This window comes from Panthera pardus, unplaced genomic scaffold (genome assembly GCF_024362965.1).
Source record: "Panthera pardus isolate Hobbes unplaced genomic scaffold, ASM2436296v1 HiC_scaffold_2, whole genome shotgun sequence".
Lineage (NCBI taxonomy): Eukaryota > Metazoa > Chordata > Mammalia > Carnivora > Felidae > Panthera > Panthera pardus.
In genome coordinates, this window is record NW_026526765.1 from 48,800,079 (window position 1) to 48,823,047 (window position 22,969).

Sequence of the window (22,969 nt, forward strand, 5' to 3'; positions counted from 1 at the left end):
CAGGCTCCAGGATCTGAGCAGTCAGCACAGAGCCCGACGCGGGGCTCAAACTCACAGACAGTGAGATGGTGACCTGAGCCGAAGTCGGCCGCTCAACCGACTGAGCCACCCAGGTGCCCCATGACTTTTTTTTTTTAAATTACAGGACAGTTGACACCCAATGTGACATTAGTTTCAGGTGTACAACACAGTGATTCTAAAACTTGACATGTATGTTATGTTTACCACAAGCGTAGCTACCGTTTGTCACTATGCAACACTATTATAATCTCATTCACCGTATGGAGATTGATCTTTACAAACATCATGACCATCAAAAAGGACCCAGACCAGGATGATGGTCTTTCTTTTTCAAATATATTAAGGGATGGCAGATGATAGTAATGCATGGGTAAAATCAATTTTCTGTTGGGTCTGGTCTGGTTGGGTTATTTGGCTAATAATAATAACAATAGCAATACCACCTATCAATTATTATATATCTGCCTTTTGCCAAGGGCGGGGATAAGCACTGTAGAGAGAGACTTATCAAATAAACTTTGTAGCAGTTTAAAGAAGTGTGTGCTACTATCTATTTTACAAATAATAAATCTTAGACTTACAGTGGTCAGTTATTACATCAAATTCACACAGCTTACAGAGTCACTTTCTAGTACTAGTAGGACTGAAGTAACCATCCTCTCAACCATTAAAGCTGTTTATTAGAGAGTCATTCGATAGCTTTATTTCTGTACTGGTCAGGATAAGCTAGGTTATGCTCCAGTAACAAATAATCACAAATTCTTAGTACCTTGAAACCAAAGGTTTATTTCTCCATTATGGATTGATTGGGGGCTCTGCTCCATGTGGTCTTCAAGCTGGGACCCACCTGGAACATTCACTAATTGCCATGCCAGGGGGAAGTGTTACTGGTACTCAAAGCTTCCACCAGGAAGTGACACGTCATTGGTCAAAGCAAGTCACATGACTGCATCTCCTTTTCAAAGAGCAGCGAGGAGGTACAGTCCTGCCCCGTGCAAGGACCAGGAGCCTGAGGGCAATGGCAGTGATGGTTACTGAAATGTAGTTTTGCCTTCTGGAAATGGGAATGATAGTCTGCGCTGTGCTTAACTGCATGGGGCTGTATAAACACAGAATGGGCCAACTAGGGAAAAATGTCATAGAAACATAAGACATTCTTCTTTATAAAGGAAGGACATGACTGTTTTAGGATTAGCATCACCACTAACTTAGTGTGAAAGTTTACGTATTTCAGAGAAAATCTAGTAGAGATGCTTCTTGCTTTCTCAACCCTCCGATGTCTATGGGAGTTGAAAACCTTAATGGACCCCAACACAGATCTGTTCTCCTGAGTACGAACTTGGGAAGAAAGATTCCTGGAGACAAGTTAACTGGTTGTACCTTGGCTTTGACAACTCCATCTTCTGACAGATCTTATATACTAGTGTTCTCCAACAGGTTGAAAACAGAACAAACCTAGAGTGTCATGTGGCCAAGTGAGGTTTTTTTTAATATTTATTTATTTATTTATTTATTTATTTATTTATTTATTTAGAGCATGCACTCACGAGCAGAGGAGGGGCAGAGAAAGAGGGAGAGAGAGAATCCAAAGCAGGCTCTACACTGTCAGCACAGAGGCAGACGCAGGGTTCAATCCCATGAACCATGAGGTAGTGACCTGAGCAGAAATCAAGAGTCGGATGCTTAACTGACTGAGCCACCCAGGCGCCCCAGAGATTTTTCAAATAAATGTAAAAAAACAGTACACAGCCAGGCCCTGGGTAACATTTGAGGGCCTAGGGCCAAAGTACAAATTGAGACCCCAGCTTGTAGCCTGCCACCTTTCTGTTCCCATCCCCAAGCTCTGTTCTGTCCTATACAGGGCCTTATGTGCATGTGTACGGATATCCAAGCTTTGTCTGCCATCGCTGCCCTCAAACTGCAGCCCTCTTGGCTAACCCACGGCCCTAGGGGTGCACACACCCGAGGTGCGGTCCACCCTCAGGGATGATACCAGAGAAAACATCAAACAGGCCTGAAAGGGGCTTGGGCTTTGGGAGCAAAGGTACTCAAGGCTGGTTCTAGAAGGGGAGCATAGGGTATGAGTGGGGGACACCTTGACCCTGTAGGTTCTTCAGCTGTTGGAACATCCCCTGGAGACCTTTGAAGTGCAAAGTCTGGGGCAGAGGCCTTGGTTACCTGTAAATGAGGACAGAGCTGCACCCAACTCTGTGGTTTATGTTCAGAATAGCATCTGGGGTGTAAGATAAAACCTGAAAGCTCTTCGGATAAAGAATTAACTGTAAGGAGCTGAGAATTTGGGGAGAGAAGAATGGATGAGAAGTCACGTAAATACGCTCTGTTCCCTTTGAAGTCACATGGCGCTCTGCCCCCACCGCAGCTCCAGCTCAGTAAAGTCCCACCTGTGGCTGTTTCTGGCCATCACTGGAGGGTTTGGTTTTGATCCCATGTCTGACATGAACGCCTCACCTGAGCATCACAGTCTGCCACTTATGTGACAAGACACTGAAATGGCAAGATGACCCCATAAGCATTAAGATCCAAAGGTTTTTTTTTTTTTTTTAACTTTTTTTTTTTTTTAACATTTATTTATTTTTGAGACAGATAGAGACAGAGCATGAGCAGGGGAGGGGCAGAGAGAGAGGGAGACACAGAATCTGAAGTAGGCTCCAGGCTCCGAGCTGTCAGCCCAGAGCCCGATGCGGGGCTCGAACTCACGGACCGCAAGATCATGACCTGAGCCGAAGTTGGACGTCCAACCGACTGAGCCACCCAGGCGCCCCAAGATCCAAAGGTTTTTAAGCAAAGTTTGCAAAAAAAAAAAAAAAAATAGATTTTACAGTTTCCAGTGACCATCAACTTCTTCATTTGTCAAGCAAGGTAAAATAAAGTGAAAGGAAAAGACAAGAAAGTCTACCAGGAAAAAGGATGGGTTGGCTGATACGAGTAATTGCAAGGGATATGAAGATCTGTCTTGCATTGCCTCTGGGCAGGCCACCTCCAAACAGCAAGGAGGGGACCAGAGGCAGGGGCAGTTCCTCCAGAGCTTTTTGGACTTTGCCTTCTCTGTGCCTAGCTAAAAACCTTGAGAGGAAGGGCCAAACTTCTTAACTGAATCACAAAATCTTCTTTTGTTGCTGTTCAAAGTCTCTTGCTCCACAACATGCACTGCCACCCAAGCACCCCCTTTCGGTCATCTAAGCTTCTGTGATAAAGCCAGACACCACTGACATTTCCTGCTTCCCTTTCACCAGGTGAACCTGTGCTTTGATCAGTTTGTCTACAAGCTGGCGGACCAGATCTTTGCTTACTACAAAGCCATGGCTGGCAGGTACGAGAGTCCCAGGGCCGTGAGCAACAAGCTTTCTTAGACTGCCACCTGTGAGACATAGTTTCCTGTTGTAAAAAACCTCTCTTCTTCTTTAGCACCTAAGGAAATTGGAGCGATCCTGTGGGCCTGGACTGGATGCTAAAATACGGAGAAAGGAAAATAGGCAGATTTGGTGCTGTACCTCATGGAGCTTACAGTCTAGTGGGGGGTAACAGACATTAATAAAAACTGATGAAAGCACAGTGACAAGGGAAGTTACATGCTCCCTGTGAAGGAAAAGTTCATGGGAATTTACGGATCTGTGACAGTTAAACCTGAACTAGTCTTTGGGGTGAGGAACTGGAAAAGCTATCCTGAGAAAGTAACATTTGAGTTCTTATCTGAAATTGGTAGGCATTAATTAAAAGTGAAGGATGGGACAGGAAATTGCAGGCAAAGGAACTGTTTGTGCAAAGTCCCTGTGGCAGAAATATATTGACAGCACACTTACTCCATAGGGCAGTTGAGACAATTAATGTGAATTAGTACATGTAAAGGCCTCGTTCACAGACCACAAGAAGAGGCAGGCTGCATGATGAAACTGAAGAGGCAGGCAGGGCTCAGGTGATGGGGCTTGTAGGCATTTACCTAGGAGGAATAGAATATCACGGGATGGTTTCAAAAGTATGACAGAGACTTTAGTTTTTACTTTTAAAAATTTGCCCTATTAAAAACATAAAAATGTGGAGAATGGATTGGTGGTGAGCAAGTAATGGGTATATAAATATAGGTCAGATAGGAGACCAGTGAGGAAGTTGTGGTAAGATACATGTCAAGTGTTCAAGGCTTGTTGGTGTTAATTGGCAGTGTGTGTTGATTTAGACGCCTGTGAATTCCTGGGTTGCAGGAACCCGTAACAGAACTGGTCAAGAAAATCTCAAAATAGGTGTCTCTCTTCTTATTGGAAATCCAAGTCTATAAACCAGTAATATCAAGAATAGTTACTTAACCAACAGAAATTATTTTTCTTTCTATGCAAGGAATTTGCGTCATTTTGCTTTTGACAGCTAGAGTTGCTCTGACATATTTCAAAGAGAAGCTGATGTACAGAGCACACAAGTTCCTGTTAACAGAGAATGCACATCCAATGAAGTGAGCTGCTCTTAATGATGGAAAATACTTTCTGGGAAAACACACCAAACACATAGTCTTTCACAAAGTAATCACTTAGCACGTGTCTGGGTTGAATGAGAAGTGGTTAGAACAGTGAGTAGGGCTTCCAGTGTCTCTAAAATCATTCTCATTTCAAATATGCTGTGTACACAAACCCAGACTTGTCAAACCCTGATCCTCTGTATATTTAGTTTATAAAACATTCTTATCTAAAATACTGCCCTTAACCTATACTACTTACTCCCTACAAGGTGAATGTTTTCCAAAAATATGGGTGGCTGGGGGAGACTGAGAGAGGTTAGGAGAGTCCAAGAAAGCACGGGAAGGAAAGAATGATCTAAATCAGTGCTGTCCATTAGAAATATAGTGCAACCACAAATGTGAGCCGCACATGTAATTTTAAATTTTTTAGTAGCCATATTTTAAAAAGGAAAAATAAACAGGTGAAATTAATTTAAAAAGTGTTTTTAATGTTTATTTATTTTTGAGAGACAGAGACAGAGCACGAGCAGGGGAGGGGCAGAGAGGCAGACACAGAATCTGAAGAAGGTTCCAGGCTCTGAGCTGTCAGCACAGAGCCCGATGCAGGCCTCGAACCCACAAACCGTGATCATGACCTGAGCCCTTGACCTGAGTCAAGGCTTAACCGACAGAGCCACCCAGGCACTCCTAATTTTAATAATATATTTTCTATCATCCAATATATCTAAAATACAATTTCAACATGAAATCAATATAAAAACATTTTTTAATGTTTTTTATGTATGTTTGGGAGAGAAAGAGAGCAAGCACACGGTGTGGGGGGTGGAGCAGGGGGCGACAGAGGATCTGAAGTGGGCTCTGTGCTGACAGCAGAGCCCGATGCAAGGCTTGAACTCACAAACCGAGATTTCGTGACCTGAGCCGAAGTTGGACGCTTAACTGACTGAATCGCCCAGGCACCCCGATACAAAAATTGTTAAAGAGATAGTTTTCATTGTTTTTTTTCCTAAGCCTTCAAAGTCTAGTGTGTGTTTTACACTTCCAGCACATCTCACCATGTTGCAGGTGGTCTGTGGGCTCCTGTAGCTGGTGGCTGCTCTCCATGCTGGACAGTGTACATTTAAATTATGTCACTTTCCTACCTAAAGCCTTTCAATGGCTGCCACTGACATCTAGAAAATACCTAGCTTTTTTACTGCAGCTGATGTAGTCCCCACGTGATCTGGCCCCTAGATTAACTTTGTAAATTCCTTTTTTGCCCATTGGTCTCCAGCATGCCTGCCCTTTATCCATACAGACCAGCTTTTTTTTTTTTTTTTTTTTTTTCAATGCCAGAAACACTCCTCCCCCAGATCTTTCCATTTTTAGCATTTAGGTGTCCATCCAGCAAAATTGCTTTAGAGTCGCTGTCTTTGACCTCCGAATACCAAATGATCCTGTGTTGTTATTTTCAGAGCACGATTACTCTGCATTCTGTACCTCAGTGTGAAAGATAATAATAGCACATCTAACTCATAAGGTTGTCGTGAAATTTAAAATGCCTGTGTACATGCATGTGTGTGCCTGAGAAGTAGTAAATACTATGCAGTATTTTCTCTTGCATGAAATTATTTATCTTCTCCGTTTATTTATTTAGTTGTCAGTGTCTTTACCAGAAGTAAGCTCCGTGAGGACAGGAACCTTGTATCCCCAGTACGAGAATGTTCCCTGGGATATGGCAAGCATGCACTCAGTTGCTTTTTTGGTAAATGAATAAAAGAGGGAGGTGACTCAACTTCTGTGTTGCTTGTCTTTAACCTGGAAGTTCTGCTTTATGTTGAGCTTTTGTGGCTAAAAAGAAATCCGAACTTTGCTCTAAAGCAGAAAATAGTTTTATTTGAAATACATAAAATAACGCTTCATGAGTAGATCCTATGGTCTGAAACAGATGTGGCTGGGTGATTGGAAATCACTCACCATCATGTTTACTGGCCTTATTCAACTTTTATCCCTTCAGTGTCCTGTTGGATAAACGTTTTAGGGCCGAGTGTAAGAATTATGGAGTCATCATTCCATACCCGCCATCCAACCGCTACGAAACGCTGCTGAAACAGAGACATGTCCAGGTATGGTGTAGAAAGCCGGAGCAGAGGTGGGACAGGTTAGAGAGTAGATATGAAGTTAGTGGGGAGATCAGAGATCAGGACTAAACACTCTCCACCCTGCGTACTGCCCATGTGGGTTTCTGACCGTGGTGGGCATAGCACAGCCACAGAATCGTACAAATATCGAAGAGGCATTGGCATCGCGTGGTTCAAGTTCTAGGCTTCTCATTCTGCCCCTAGGACACTTCTGTGGCGTAGTAGCCAGCAGAGTCTTAGTCTTCTTGTCATAAGCTGTGGCTCACTTCTTTCCATCAGGACTGCCGCTCAGAAATGGGCAAATGCTGGTCTAAGGGAAGGCAGGCTCCTTCATGCTTGAAATAAATTGTGTCAGCCAAACCCATGCTAGAAATCACAGTTTGGTCTTGTGAGGTTGGTTTCTGTTAACATTTGCCTGCAAATGTAGAGGAAATGCTGCCAGGAGCTCAGAAACATCTCCCTGCTTTAAAATGTTAACATGAGCCAGGCAGGCAAAATACAAGATGCTCCAGCCACCCAACTCCTAAGCCCTGCTGTCAGCCAAGCAGCGGTGAAACGGCCTCTAGGCCATGACCTTTGTGTGCTTGGTACACAAGCACACTTGTGGGCCACGGTGTTTGTGGAGTAGACCCAGGTGAAGGGCCATGGCTGAGAAGTACCCCTGGTGGGGAGGAAAGGGTTACCCTGGAAACCCTGGACATTTTCACTGCTCTGAGAAATCAAAGCAAAACAGAATTATGAGAGAAAAAAGAACGAGCTTCACTTCTGTCAACAGCAGGAGCTCAATGCTTTTCCTTCAACCTCTCAGGAAATTACAGCTATTAGTTACTGATGCAGTCAGAATTAGCCACAGGACATTAAATACTGAGGGCTTTTATGTGCACATGATGGCTGTAAGGGGTCTTAGTTGGTAGAAAATCTCCCAAAAGGGAAATCGAAAAAAATAAAATAGTTAAGAATTAAATTTTGAAAAGTTAAGAATAATCCTTGGGCACCTAGTAAAGTGCAGTGCACACAGCAGGCACTCAGTAGTTGTTTATTGCTGTTCGCATAGCATCTGCAATAATCCCCGTGTGTGTGCCCTGATGGAAATTATCCTAAGTTGTTTTCCATGCTGTAATCAGCCCTTCATTCTCGTGCTTCTACACTCATCCCCATAAGGGCACACAGGACAGATGCAGGAAGAACCTTAGGGCTAAATGTAGGAGGCCAGCATCGCATGGGATGCCAGAGCCTGTCCTGAGCCTTTTCCTACAGTCTGAATGAATCACATTTTCGCTCCACTGTTTATATTTCAAATTGACAGGAAAGTTGAAAAAATAACACCATGAACATATATATACTCTGCAGACAGATCCATGATTATTAATGTTGTACCACATTTGCTTCACTTTCTCTTATATACTTATTTTTTCTCTCTCACAAATACAGTAAAAGAAATAAAATGGTTAAGAATAATTATTAGGCACCTACCAAAGTGAAATATATGAATATATGTGTTTGTGTATATACATATGTATATGTATATGTGTGTACATACATATGTATATACACAAACACATATATTCATATATTTTACTTTGGTAGGTGCCTAAGGTGCCTATATATGTGTGTGCGTGCATATGTATATATATATATATACATATGCACGCACACATACATACAGATATAAAAAGTGCAGATAAATAGTATATAAATATGTGAGTAGTATATGATATGTATACTATAAATACGGTGTATATATAGTAAGTAGTATATAAATAGTAAATAAATACATAATCTATAAATAGGAAATAAGTATATATAATATATAAATATATAGTATATATAATTTATAAAAATATATTTATATATAACATTAATATATATATGTTTAAATATACATGACCATTCAGCAAAACTGCTTTAGAGAGGCTTTCTCTGACTTCCTTTAAATATATGTACTCTTCTTAGCCATTCGAGAGAGTGATGACACTTCACTCATGAATACTTCAGCATGTATCTCCAAAGAATGAAGACATTGTCTCATAATCAAAATAGAATTATCATACTCAGGAAATTTGACAATACTCTTTTTGCATAGAGTCCCCATTTGTCCTAGTAATGTCCTTTATGCTTTCAATCCAATTTTCTATCAGTGCATTGCATTTAGTGGTCATGTGCCTGTGAGAACCTTAAGTAACTTTTCTCTCTGTCTCTTCCATGCAGTTGTTGGGTAGATCAATTGACTTAAACAGACTCATTACCCAGCGTATCTCTGCTGCCATGTATAAATCCTTGGACCAGGCCATCAGCCGTTTTGAGAGTGAGGACCTGACTTCCATCGTGGTAAGGGACGGGGGGCCCATGGGAGTTCTGGTCTGGGATTCCTTAGACTTGAAGCCTAGCTACAAGTGTTGTTAACCTAGTACTGAGCTAGTTAAAGAGAAGCAGTGAGTCTCTTTCCCAAATGAATACAGCAAGAAATGAATGAGAGTCACCTTACCCTCCTGATTGCCTTGAGATCTCTGAGATGACCAACACGGGGGCACAGCTGCTTTTCCTTTGGGCTTCTACAGAATCAAGAAAGTAGGGGGGTGGTTCTGAGAGCTAGGGAAGGTTGCACAACAGTGAGGGTGTCATGGGTGTGCAGTAGTATAGGTCCCAGAAGGGCTCTGTGCTTGGTTTTTTAATGCTCTGCTGTTGCCATCTTGAAATTCTTAATAATTTTTTTAACAAGGGTCCCACTTTTCCATTTTGCACTGGGACATGCATACTATGTAGTTGGTCCTGATGCACAAGCATGGGACAGGCCTACTTTCTTCTATTAAACAGTAATTTGAGCTACTCTCTGCTGACTCTTCTTCTCCAGGAATTAGAATAAACTTGATTGACCAGTCCTGAAGTGAATCAAAGGAGGACTTTAATGCTTTCAAAAGCAGATGAGTGGAAGGAATGAGAGAAATAAAAAATCACCATTAAAGCACCATGGTGACAATTGTTGTGAGCAAAATCCAGCAAAGAATGCTGAAATTAGTAGGCAGAGCTTTGAGAAGAATATTTTATGATTCCTCTTATTATGAGGTCCCTAGAGTAGTAAAATTCATAGAGACAGAAAGTGGGATTTTTATTACTGGGAACTAGGAAATTGGTGTTTAATGGGTACAGAGTTTTGGTTGAGGAAAATTAGTTCTGGAGACAGCTGGTGGTGATGGTTGCAAAATAATGTGAATGTACTTAATGCCACAGAGCTATACACTTAAAAACGTTAAAGTGGGGGCACCTGGGTGGCTCAGTCCATTTGGCATCTGACTCTTAGTCTCTGCCCAGGTCATAATCTCACAGGTTCATGAGTTCAAGCCCTGTGTCAGGCTCTACACTGGCAGTGTGGAACCTGCTTGGGATTCTGTCTCTCCCTCTGCCCCTCCACCTGCGTTCTATCTCTCAAAATAAGTAAATAAACATTTTTTAAAAATGCTTAAGATGGTAAGTTTTATGTTATATGTTTTACTATAATTTTAAAAATTACTTGAAAATTAAAAAAACGAAGAAGCAGGATTCTTGCACACATTATCTTCTTCAAGATATTTATTAACTCCAAAGGGAAAAATAATAACTGTACACTGTGGAATCTTGGCAGATACCATCTTAACCAAGCATCAAAGATTAACATCACCAGTATTAACAGATATTCATGTATTCCCCGTTATGTATTCTTCTGTGGCATTCTTGCCAAAATGCATGTTCTCAACCTAATCATGAGAAAATATCAGATAAATTCCAATCAAATAGCATTTAAAAAAAAAAAAAAAGCCAACAATACTTTTCAAAAGCATCCAGATCATACAAGACTGAGATGAGAAAATGTGAGTGATTGAAAAAGACTAAGGAGATATGACAATTAAATGCAATGTGAGATTCTGAATTGAATCCTAGAACAAACAAAAGGACCCTCGTGAAGAATCTGATGAAATCTGAATAAGGGGTGTCATTTAGTTAATAGAATTGGACCAATGTTTATTTCCTACTTTTGATAATTATATTATGATTAGGTAAGATGTTAACATGAGGAAATTGGGTCAAGGATACACAGGAGCTCTGCTTTTTCACAACTTTCCTGAAAGTCTAAAATTATTTCAAAATAAAAAAGTTTGCTTTCTTAGGTGGACAAAGTGGTAAAAAAAAAAAAAAAAAAAAAACCATTAACAACAACAACAACAAAAAAAACAGTGACTAGGAATGAGGGTCTAGAGTCAGAAAGACCTAGCTAGGGTCCCAGTCCTGGCCCTGCCACATACTAGCTGGGCAGTCTTGGCGAGTTACTTCACTTCTACCAGCCTGTTTCCCCATCTCATGATGGAGGAATATTAGAATTCACAGTATAGCATTTTTATAAGGATGGCTCTTTACAGCCTGGAAGAGCTTTGCATAGTACTTTGCACTTAATAAATTATAACTTCTATAAAAAAAAAAAAAGAAGAAGAAGAGAAGAGCATAGAAATTTGGGGCTAACAATGAAACATTCTCAGAGTGAATTTTCAGTAGCATTTCTTAAGAGGACTTGCCCCTTAAATGCTCACCTAAGTCCTGGGTCAGTTACTTTAAGAGATCATAATATAGCATATGTTCTTCTGGGAGATCTATCTTAAGAAATGGATTTTACAAAAGAAAGAAAGAAAGAAAGAAAGAAAGAAAGAAAGAAAGAAAGAAAGAAAGAAAGAAAGAAAGAAAGAAAGAAAGAAAGAGAGAGAGAGAGAGAGAGAGAGAGAGAGAGAGAGAGAGAGAGAAAGAAAGAAAGAAAGAAAGAAAGAAAGAAGGAAGGAAGGAAAAGAAAAAAGAAAGAAAAGGGAGGGAGGGAGAAAGAGAAAGGGAGGGAAGGAAGGAAGGAAGGAAGGAAGGAAGGAAGGAAGGAAGGAAGGAAGAAGGAAGGAGGAGATTATTCTTTGTTTATGCCAAAATGTTGGCACTGATTATCTCCAAGTGGTGGGATTTTTGTTTTCATCTTTGTTGTTTATCTGTATCTTCTTGTTGTCCAGTAATGAATGAGCCTATCTCATGGAAAATCTGTTTTGGGGTGTCGGTGGGTGTCCATGGCCTCTTCCCACTCCTTGAAAGGCACTGAATGTTCTTTTTTAGCTGGGAACAAAATCAAAACAAGCAGTGAAAGCTGGTGTTTATCAGGTGAGGGCAGCCCCCAGGAGAGTAGCCACTTCCTGTGAAGCCCAGGAAGAAGAGACCCCAGGGATGCTCTCTCCTGTGGGGTCGGGAGACCCTCATTGGCCTTGGCTCAGAAGCTTCTGCCTCTTCTGAGAAACAAACTGAGGAATGTGCTCCCTTCAGCCCTTCCCTCCACCTTAGAAACTCCACTCTGAGATGAGAAGGCGGCTTGATGCCAAGCTGGGAGGGTGGCAGGGATTTCTCAAGCCAGTTGTCCTCATCCTACACAGCTGAGCAAATAGATTCTCAGAGAGTTCTGATGCTGAATTGGAGGGCTGGCAGCTTGCAGGCTGTGTTTTGTTTAGGCTATAGAGCACATTTGAAATTTTGAGCCAACATTTAACATTTGGAAGAATTTGAATAAAACTGCAGAAGCTCTGGCAACATCACACCAGCCTTTCCAGATGGCAACAATTGTCTGGAAATGACTAGACGATCCCATCAGGCGGGTTGTGCTCTCTTTAGCTTGCCCCGAGCCCCACTGGTGCACTTCATTCCTGTATATGACCTTCCATGCCTTGCTGCACCTGACTTTGAGACCCCTGTTCTTCTCGCCTACCTGGGGCCACAGAGCAGGTCAGCGGTCCAATATGGCTGACACTCAGTCTTTCTGGTTCCCACCAAAGAGCTCTTTCTACTCTTTCACAGAAGTTGTCCCATGATGTGTTTTATTTCTTCAGTTCTGCTGCTCTGCGTTGCTCTCAGTAAACCGGCTTAACTATAGAAAATTCAGACCTTCTCAGAAGGCACCTGAGCCACCCACATGGCCTTGTAAACCTCCTGTGCCTTGATGCACTGGGTTCTGCATCCCAGAGGCAGGTGCCCTCCTATGATTTAAAGGCCAGAAGAACATGGCTGATGCCAAAACAGTTTGAACTATATAACAAAAACCTCGGTGTGGTTGCATGATGGAAGAAGTAGATCTACATTTCTAGGAGCCCCCCCATCAGCAGAGCTAAGAACTCCCTCCGTTGGTCTCCCTTGTAAACACTGATACGCATTTGTGAGGCTCTTGAAATCACAGAGCATTAGAACAGAAATTGTTCCCTGTTTTTTTAGGCAACTAGGCAGTTGTCTGCCTAGTAACACAGTACCTCAGTGTACCAAGGGACTCAGTGAGCTCGGAAATAAAATCATTAGCATTTACTCCTTTTATTTTATTTTATTTTATTTTATTTTATTTTACCCATTCTAAGTGAATGGGAACAAAAATAACAGTCCAGCTGGCTAGGCCCTAACAGAAGCAGAGAGGTGATTTTCTCTTTCTTCCCTTCATTTGCTTCACGGTGCACAGTGACTGGAAACATATTCTTCCAGTTGCCATTCCAGAACTAAAATCCAGATTTTGCCCTTCTTTTGAAAGACCCTGGGATCTGTCATCACTGAGCCCATTCTGAAGAGGTAATACCGGTATGGAGTTAAGTGGCAGTTTCACCCTTATCTGGACAGACGTTTTGCCACAGAGACCCAGCCCCAGGAATCCCCCCTGCTCCTGCCTGTCTCTCTTGCCTGAGCTGTCTGGCCTCTATAGCCATTTAGGTTTGCAAGCTTTGATGCAGTTCTATACCCCCAATTTAGAGCCATAGAATCTGAGTTTCAGAAAGGCAAATCTCTCAGACTCTAAGCATAGTCTGGGGCCTCTACCTGACCACACTCTGAACCCCAACCAGCATTAGGGAGGTCTTGTGGCTGATGAAAATAAAATTGATTCCCTGATATGGGGCTGCAGCCTGTGACCATAGACACCTGAACTCCACATCCCAACCAGTAAGGCTGGCCCTCTGGCTGTCCCACTTCTTGGCCACACTCTGGTGAACTGCCCTTGCCAGTGTTCATTGAATTTTTATATTGTAAAACATCTTTACTTTAACCATTGTTACTTTTCAAAGGGCTTTCTTGGCAAACTGCTTCTTTACTCCAGGCAGCTACGTCATAGGGGCCCAAACGTGATTTGACGTCAGAAGACCTGGGATCACCTACTAAACCATGTTCTATATTCCCTGTGTGACCCCGGGCAAATTACTTCACCCTCTGAGCCTCATTTGTCCCCTCTATGAAACAGGAGCATCTCAAAAAAGCACTTCACCACAGCAATATGGGAGTGTCCTAGAGCATCAAAAAGAAGGATGCCTTCTCTCTGCATAAGACTGTGCTTTGATTCTTTTTGACAGCAGCATAAGGGACCAAGCCAACCCAAAGGGGCCCACTCTCCTTTTACTTGCCAACAAATGCAGTGACCTGTTGTATCTGCATAGTGTCCACTTTGCTCCCATTCTCTGCTTGAAGGTAGGGTTCCAAGCAATCACATGGGCCCTTGGTTCATGGCTTTCAGCTGTACCTTCACCAACATGAAACCAACCCTGTGACTGAGAGACACAAGAGGAACCCAAAGGAGGGGGCATTCTGCCCCCAGCTATTTTTTTAAATTTCTATCGTATACAGTGGTTAAGAATACGGACTTTGGAGCCCAACTTCCTGGATTTGGAGTCAAGCTATTTAACTTCTGAAAACCTTAGTTTCTCTGTGCATAAAGAAAACCATAATGGTAACCATACAGGGTTTTTTGAGCATTAAATAAGTCAGCACACATAAAGTGCTTAGGATACTGTTTGGCATATATTAAACTGAACCATATGAAACTACTAATACTCAACAGTATTTAATAAAAGACCAGTAGCTTCACATGGTCTGACCTAATTGTAAGTACTTAGCGAGTGGTAACTCATGATTGCTTTCTACAGGGCAGAGATAGATTCTCTGGTGACAGCCAGTCGGACCTTTCCTTTTGTTGACTTGCAACACTGAGAGGCGAACTTTTCCCTCACTGATATGGGAACTGGAAAGCAAGCAGGCATGCTTTCCACCCAAGGGACGTACAGACAGGGGACTTGAACCTGGTCTGTGGTCCCCTTCCCAGAGCAGGCATGCAGCTTTCCTCAGCACAGTCTGGCAGTCCCTCCTCCAAAGAAGAGCGTGTTGTCCCATGTCACTGTGGGAGCCTAGTCTCCACGTCAGCAGCTGGGAGGTTGTCTGAGAGGCTCTCCCCCGCTTGAAAGGAATCCATAAGATAAAGTGGTGCAAGTGTAGAAGATACGTGTATGTCCTCAGCAGACATGGGCTCTCTCTGGCAGGAGCTGGAGTGGCTGCTGGAGATCAACCGGCTCACACACCGGCTGCTGTGTAAGCACATGACCCTGGACAGCTTTGACGCCATGTTCCGGGAGGCTAATCACAACGTGTCTGCCCCCTATGGCCGCATCACCCTGCACGTCTTCTGGGAGCTGAACTTTGACTTCCTCCCCAACTACTGCTACAATGGGTCCACCAACCGGTAAGGGACTCCCTGGGCCAAGGGGGCTGGGGTGGGCTGAGGGTGGGGGAAACAGTCCTTCCTGCAACAGGCATCTTTTGGAGTCCCTCTTGTGCTGGAGGTGGGAATGCCATGGTGACCAAGCAGACACCTTCCTGCCTCTGAGAGCCTCCAGGCTAGAGGAGGATGCAGGTGATCCAACAATCACACAATAGATGTACTGTTAGAAACAATAAACTTGGAGATGGAAAAGAAGCCCCCAGTCATGAGAGAGAAAATAGCACCACCTAATCCAGTCTGGGAAGTGATGGGAACCTCAAGAGAGGCTTCCTCCTCTGAGGAAGTAATGCTTGAGAAGAGATGTGAAGGATGAGTAGGAATAAATAAGATGAAAAGACAGGAGAAGAATATTTCAGACAAAGTCTCCAAGGAACCTAGAGAGCCTGGTGAGGGTGGAACAGATGGGATGGGGAATGGTGCCTTGAAAGATAGTGCAGGACCCAGGAAGAAGCAGGAACCAGGCCGTGCACTACTCCATAGGCCAACATAGGATCCCGCATGGTGCTTTATGATCAGATGGTACCTTTATGAGGACATCCACATGCATGAATACATTCGTGCAAAACAGGCATACATGTGCATGACGAAGTGCCACGTGTCTCCTGCAAGGTGCACACAGCCCTGGGCCAGGCACCGAGGTGAGGGCATAGACCTAATCCCTTATCTCCACAGAGGTTCAAAACCTGACAGAAGAGGTGAGATGTATTCACGCACAATGCAAGTACGTGAGGGGCACCTGGGTGGCTTAGTCAGTTAAGCGTCTGACTCTTGATTTCGGCTCAGGTCATGATCTCATAGTCATGAGAAGAAGCCCCGCATTTGGCTCCACATTGGGCATGGAGCCTGCTTGGGATTCTCTCTCCCCCTCTCCTTTTGCCCCACCCGCACTGACACGTACACACACACACTCTCTTTCTTAAGAAAACACAAGGCCGTGAGGATACACAAATATGCATGTGTTTACAGGTCTTCTCAGTACTCTCAGGGCCTGGCTCAGAGCCAGTATTAAATTAGTATGTGTTGAATGAATAGAAGGGTCTAGGAGGAAACCACAGATGAGCCTAAATCCACACACTTAGCAAGACAGACTTCCAATTCTGTAAAGATTTGGGACTTTTAATCCTCTTGAGCAGAGATCTGCAGACTATCGCCCACAAACCACATCTTGTTGCCAACTGTTTCTGTACAACCCATGAGCAAAGAATACTATTGACATTTTTGTACGGTTGGGGAAAAAATCCAAAGAAGAATTCTAATTTGATGACAAGTGAAAATTATTTGAAATTCATAAAGTTTTACTGGAACTCAGCCGTGCTCATTCATCTACAATTGTTTTTGGGTGCTTTCACACTACCAGCAGAGTTGAGTAATGGTGACAGAGACCATCTGGCTTGTAAAGCTGAGAATGTTTCCTATCTGGGCCTTCACAGAGTTTGTGGAACCCTGCTCTTAAGAAGCCAAAGTGGGTGGATAGGGAAGGATCAGAGCCCCAAAGAAGGCCGTTTTCAGGCCCAGCCAATTGTCACTTCTTGCCTATGTCCTTGTAAGTGAGCCATAAGCCCAGAGTCTAGCCTGGGAATCTGGACTGCAGTTTTCCCATCTATAGAAAGGAGACAGTAGGGGAATGAATGGGAGCATGTCAGAAGAGTTGTGTCTTTACCTAAGAAACAGTGTGGTTGCACCTGGTCAGGAGGGGCTCTGGCGAGGCTGTGTCCCGTGAAGAATACTCTTTGGGCCTGGTTAACGCCCTTCCCCTCTCTTTTCTCCTGCTAGTTTTGTTCGAACTGCCATTCCTTTTACTCAAGAACCGCAAAGAGATAAACCCGCCAACGTCCAGCCTTATTACCTGTATGGATCCAAGGTGAGTAGTCTTGCCTGTGTCCTACTTCGAAGAGGGCTAGTGAGCAAAAGCAAACAGAAAAGTGTTTCCTGAATCAGAAAAGTAAGAAGATGTAGAGATAAAGAGGCAGTAGTGAGAAACAAGTGCAAGCAGATTCATCTTTATTTGTGCACAACTAGCAAGCGCGGGGGTGAACGCAGACCCGGCGGGGCTGGATCCTGGGCGGGAATTGTTTGGGGAGCACGTCACAGAGGCGAGCAGGGAAGTAGGTGTGTGGGGCTTCTTGTCTTCACCCCATCTCCTCCTGTTTCTCAGTCGATTCATTGCCATACCATCCTGCAATTCTGGGCTTTTTTGTGTTCCACAAAGACAAGAGATTTGCAGACAGGAAGCAATGGGGAAGGTGGAGTTTGAAGGAAATCCCAGATGGCTCGAGCTAGAGCTGAGAGACAGGTCTTCTCCCATCTCTTTACTGCTTTGTTCACAATGCACATCCTGACCCTAACTAGACCTCCCAAATGGCGCCCTGTTCTAGACCCTCAGTCCTTTGCCATTCATTAAATAAACGTTTATTAAGCGCCCACTATAGGCCAGACACTGGGCTAGATTCTGCATGCTGGGAATATATCAGAGATTAAAACAGATGTCATTTCTGCCCTTCTTGAATTTCCACACCTGTGGTAGGGACAGGGGGCAGTGTTCACAAAGTCTCACAACACTGTGGTATGTGTAGGAGATCCATTTCTTACCCTGCGGGTGTGAAGGGGAGAATGACACCGACAGGGTGAAATGTGTCAACCAACAGCAACAAAGGCAACATTTTTCTTCGTGATGGAATAGAAATGGCCACCTTTGACCCCGTTTTTTAAAAAGTAAGCACAGATGGACTCAAAAGAAGAACTTGACTGAATATGTATGAGAAAAGGTACTCCTCTAAGGTCAGGGACCCCTAGATCAGGAAGTGTGGCAAACCAATGAGCTCCCACCACTTGGGCCTACAGGTGGGTGGGCTTAGAGGCTCTTGGGATGATGCTGGGACAGTGCAGGTGTCCTCTCCAAGATGGCCAGTCTGATCAAAGCAACTTTCTCAAATCAAGGGACATTATAGGCAGCATTTTGGGTAGCTCACAGACATGTCATTGAAAAACGCTGAATTACAAAGTAAGAACAACACCTCCCACTTCAAATCTCTTTCAAACCTTGTAATTATAACAAGGAGAAAGACTTCTGTTGATGCTAGTATGTCTTAATACCTTCTGCTCTCCGATCTCCCTTTTTATCAAAGCTAAGAGAGCAGACCTTAAGCTCAGAGGCTTTAATAGGCAATAGGATCTAAGTCAAACTTATTATGTTGTTTTCATTATGTTTATTCTTATATCTCTTCTGTTTATAGAAGGAGGGTGCTGGCTTTTCATTTATGGAGTCATAGAAGTCTATCTTTTAAAATAAGTTTAAGTTTGAAAAGTGAGTCAAAAGAAAAATATTGTTAATAACAGTAGAGATAATCTGTGGTTTAAACAAAATGAAGGTGGGGTACGAGGTGTTATGTGATAGCCTGAAAGCTGGAAAACACTGTAGGGCAAGGCTCCTCAGCCTTTCCAAAATAATCCCCCCAACAGCAGTGGACACTGGACATCTGCCTCAGCTGACTGGAAGCATAACCCAGAGAGCCCACCATCAACTCGAAAGTTTCCTCAGAGTATTGTGTTTTATTTAAGCCATGCAAAGTTTGCTTTCTCTACCATAATATATTCATGTTTGTTTTAATATTAAGATAACATTTTAAATTCCTAACTGGGTTCCCCTAAATGGACGCTCCTAAGAGACGCCATATTTCTCCTTTGACATACCGTGGGGGTGTATGCTTTCCAGCTTGAGAAGCTTTGTCATGGGGCATCCATCCAACCCAGGTGATCCACAAGAGCACTGACATTTGAGGGGAGACAAATGGGCAGCCTAGAGACGCATTTTTACAAAAGAACTACTGTATAGAGGGCTTTAAGCTACATGATGCAGGCTGCCTCCTCCCTACCTCTCACTCCCCAAAACGAGGCAGTATGGCGGGATGATCACCACCCCCTCCCAGTAAGGCACCCTCATCAGGGGCATCCTCATTGTCGGCATCCTGGTCAGCTGCTGCATCCTGGTTGTCTTCAGCTTCGGCTTCTGGTTCTGCATCAGCTCCGGAGTTCTTGCGTGGCATTTCTACCAGGGGGAGCCCCTGCAGGTCTTCCTCTCTCTGACCAAGAGCTGGGGCCTCCTCCGGCCATCTCACCAAGCCATTGGCTTCTTCCATGTGGCCGGCTCTGTAAGACCATCGAGGCTCATGGCAACGGATACACCAGAACTGGAGGCAGATAAAAGCTAAGACGGCTGTGAAGCAGGCCAGCAGAATGGCCATCAACACCCAAAGGGAAATTTGGGGGTCCACCAGGGAGCTCCCAGCAGCCAGTGGACTCTTATCCAGGGTATGGAACATGGTGCAGTAGTGCCTATAAGGGAAGGCAGCCTTCTTGCAGCTGATGCAGAGGAAGTAGAGAGTGGAAGGGGCGAGGTGTTCCAGCACCACAGAACTGATCGTTCGAGGCACTTTCTCCTCGTGGTGAAAGCTGTAGCGAAGATAGCCGGAGAAGATGCTGTTCCAGTTGGGCCTATACATAATATGGTAATAGTCCTCCAGACAGGGCTCCGAGGACGACCAGGAAATGATGGCTCCTGTATAAGAAACGTTCCCAACCTCGATGTTCATCCTGATTCTAGAACCAGAATCAAAGTGAAAAGTGACATCCCCTTGCTTAAGTATTTATGATCATCATACCAGCATATATTACACATTCAAGATGGAGACTAATAATTGTCCCTATTATACAAAGAAATGGAGGACAAGAGGTTACGTTACTCAGCTAAGGTATAGCTAAGAAATGACAGAACAAAATCAGGGCTGTCTCATGTCAAAGCCTGAGGCCTTCAGGCCTGAAAAAGATACACTCACATCCCCCTAGCCTCATCCTGCCCTGGCTGAGATCTTTTAGGTACAACATTGTTTCCAACCCTTTAAAATAAGAAGAGAGGCAATAAAAGAAATCAGACCACCCGATTAATGTCCCTACATTAGTCACCACACATTTGCGACCTCCAAGTCAGATAATTATATCACCTACAATATCCCTTCTGGAACTTCTGCTTTTGCTGCAAGTGCTGTGAGCTCAGTCATCTAGAACATTCTGCCCACTGCGATTTTAGCCTCCCAGCTCTGTTGCCCGTGAGAGAGGAGATTTGCGTCATCACTCCTTGGCAGCTGATTTCTCCCCAGTGCCTCTGCTCCTGTTTTATTTCTTTGTTTGTTTGTCCAAAGGCAAATATACCCAGGAAATTAGTTGTGTAGGTCAAGGCAATCAGCTCCTAATACCAGCATAATTGCTACTGCTCAGTATCTCTGGTACTGTGAATATCGATGATGATACTAACCACCAGCAGTTAGTGAATGGTTGCTGTGTCACATCTAGTATGTGTCATGCTGCATGCTCACAGGCCATAATAAATGTCACACCCTCTGAGCTAGGTCCCCATTGTATAGATGAGCAATCTGAGGTCACTCAGCTGATAAGTAGACTCAAAGCCCCGTAATTGCTGGATTTCCAAATGCAAGGCTGCTGGGTTTAGTTACAGGACGTTACCGCAAAATGAGGTGTTGGTACGCAGACCTGGTTGCTGTTTTTCCACAAATCAAATGAGCCCTCTTCAGATTCCCAGCCTTACGGCTTTGGTAAGAGAACACCATCTTCAAGATTTGGGGGTTTCTCTTAAATTCTGTCTGTTTGAGACATAGCGTTTCCCCTCCACTGAATTTCCCCTGATCTACGATTCAGGGACAGCCGTATTCATTCAACCTGTGTATGTTCATGTACAGGTCTTACCCAGCCCTATTCTCTGCCCCTTCTGTCTCACGTGAAATACAGAAGCCTTCGTTTTAGATATTAATGACCTAGTAAAAACCCGTCAACCAGATTTTAACCTGAATTGGCTATGAAGCCAAACTGATTTCTATCACAAGCTGCTTTCTGTCTTCCCTGCCTCCCTCCGACCCTCTATTTTCATGCCCACTCTCCTAGAGGAGGTGGGCAGAGAGATGCAGAGCATTGGGTGATTTTTCAGTCCTTGTTTTCTCTAAGGATGACAGTGAACTAAAATGCTCAGGAAGGGGAATAGTTCCCTTCTGTTTGGTTGGAAATTTCATCCCAGAAACACAGGCAATGAAAGGGACAAGACAGGTGTGCTCAGATCCCTCCCGGGAAGGTCATTGCCAAGGAGACTATTTGAGCTCCCTTCATCAGTCTCCTTTCTCATAAGCTCCCCCATTTACTCCACCCCACACATCCCTATAAACACACTTCTGACCACAATGAAAAGAGCTTAATTCATTACTTATAATACAGAGGCTATGGCCTTTGTAAAACCCTTCCATCAGGGGTGATCAGGAATCGCGTTTTTTTGCCATGACTCTTCTCTCTTGTTTGCCTCACATCTGCTGCTGGCTGTCTTTGCAGACTGAGTTCTCTACAGCAGACATTTTTAAGAGCTTTCTGGCAAGACACTATAGCAGCATCCTCAGCTTTGGGGACCAAATCAGTCTCCCTTATTTGTTTTTCTTTCTCTGCTTCTGTTTCTAAATTCCCCCTATTTTTAGCTATTCATATTACCATTGCCTGGCCCTCCTCCAAGCAGAGTGTGAAAGGAGAAGCCATTTCCATTTCCAAGAAGAGTCATTTATGTCCCTTACCTGATGCTCGCGGTGGATCTGGTTAGAACGCAGCCTGCAGAGGCAGAGACAGAGTGGACCAAAGCTGAAGGAATGGAGCCTTCTCCCCTCCTCTGCTCTGGGCTCTCCTTGATGTCTCTCTCGCCACTGTCTGAGTAATCCCACTGTCGCCCCCAACGCTCACATTATTCATTTCTTCAGATCAGCATCATTCACCATGGCAACCAGCAGGCATCTGTACGCACGATGCTTTCAGGGACCAGTCTGGAAAGGCTTTTGCCCACTGAGAGGAGCTCTCATTCCTTTGGCCAAAAAAAGGCAAACAGTCTCCTGCAAACTGATCCTCAGAATGGTACTGATTCTTCCAAGGCTGCCAGATTTTCTCTGTAATTGGCTGGCGATCATTTTTTGCCCCATCTAGACCCTCTTTGGACAATGGTCAAATACAATTATCAGTTATCCCACAATTTCAACAGCAATTTTATCCCTTGCCCTCCCACCCCCACCCCACCTCCTACCATCTTCTTTCTTTATTCTTGTCTCCTGTGGCAGTCTCCAGATACATGACACTGGTCAAGACTCTTATTCTCTGGGCCTCAGTTCCATCATCTGTAAAGCAGTAGCCTTGGGCTAGATGGGGATGGCAGATAGAAAGCAGGATTCTACCCCCTGCCCAGTCCTGAACCCATGTCAGCCTTTCTAAACCATCACAGCATATGTACTGGGTTGATTTGAGTCTACCCAGAACCTCAGGGTGTGACCTTATTTGGAAATAGGGTCTTTGTAAATTTAAATTAGTTGAGGATCTTGAAATAATACTGTCCTAGGTTTAGGGGGAACACTGAATCCAATGACTGGTGTCTTTATAAGAGAAAGGAGAGGGAGATTTACACAGAGGGGCACAAGGGGTAGGAGCCATGTGAAGACAGAGGCCAAGGTTGCAGTGATGTCACCAGAACCAGAGAGTGCCAGGCACTGCCAGGGCCTGGAAGATGCAAGGATGGAATCTTCAGTGGGCACGTGGCCCTGCCAGCACCTTGATTTCAGGTACCTGGCCTCCAGAACTATAGGATGTTACAGTGTTGAGGCTCCACGTTTGGGATCATTTGTCACAATGCCATTAGGAAACTAATACAACACTGCTTCCATTTGGACTCAGAAACACAGGCATCCCAAGAAGCTGCTTCCCAGTCCATCA

The 22,969-nt window shown here is 43.9% G+C and overlaps 2 protein-coding genes across 6 annotated transcripts in view; one reads left to right on the forward strand and one right to left on the reverse strand.

Annotated features, from left to right (window-relative positions):
• CYFIP2 (cytoplasmic FMR1 interacting protein 2) overlaps window positions 1-22,969 on the forward strand; it is a 129,206-nt gene that overhangs the window by 57,245 nt on the left and 48,992 nt on the right. For all 5 annotated transcript variants that reach the window (XM_019464537.2, XM_019464538.2, XM_019464536.2 and 2 more), the window contains 5 exons: window positions 3,276-3,352; window positions 6,483-6,591; window positions 8,815-8,934; window positions 14,934-15,133; window positions 16,946-17,033. In XM_019464537.2, coding sequence (XP_019320082.1) covers window positions 3,276-3,352; window positions 6,483-6,591; window positions 8,815-8,934; window positions 14,934-15,133; window positions 16,946-17,033 — 594 coding nt within the window. The remainder of the gene's footprint in view (window positions 1-3,275; window positions 3,353-6,482; window positions 6,592-8,814; window positions 8,935-14,933; window positions 15,134-16,945; window positions 17,034-22,969) is intronic.
• Window positions 17,157-22,090, reverse strand: FNDC9 (fibronectin type III domain containing 9). Its single transcript, XM_019464540.2, has 2 exons — window positions 21,793-22,090; window positions 17,157-19,768 (listed from the first exon to the last, which is right to left on the reverse strand). The coding sequence occupies exon 2, from the start codon at window positions 19,759-19,761 to the stop codon at window positions 19,048-19,050; it is 714 nt and encodes a 237-aa protein (XP_019320085.1). The 5' UTR covers window positions 19,762-19,768; window positions 21,793-22,090; the 3' UTR covers window positions 17,157-19,047.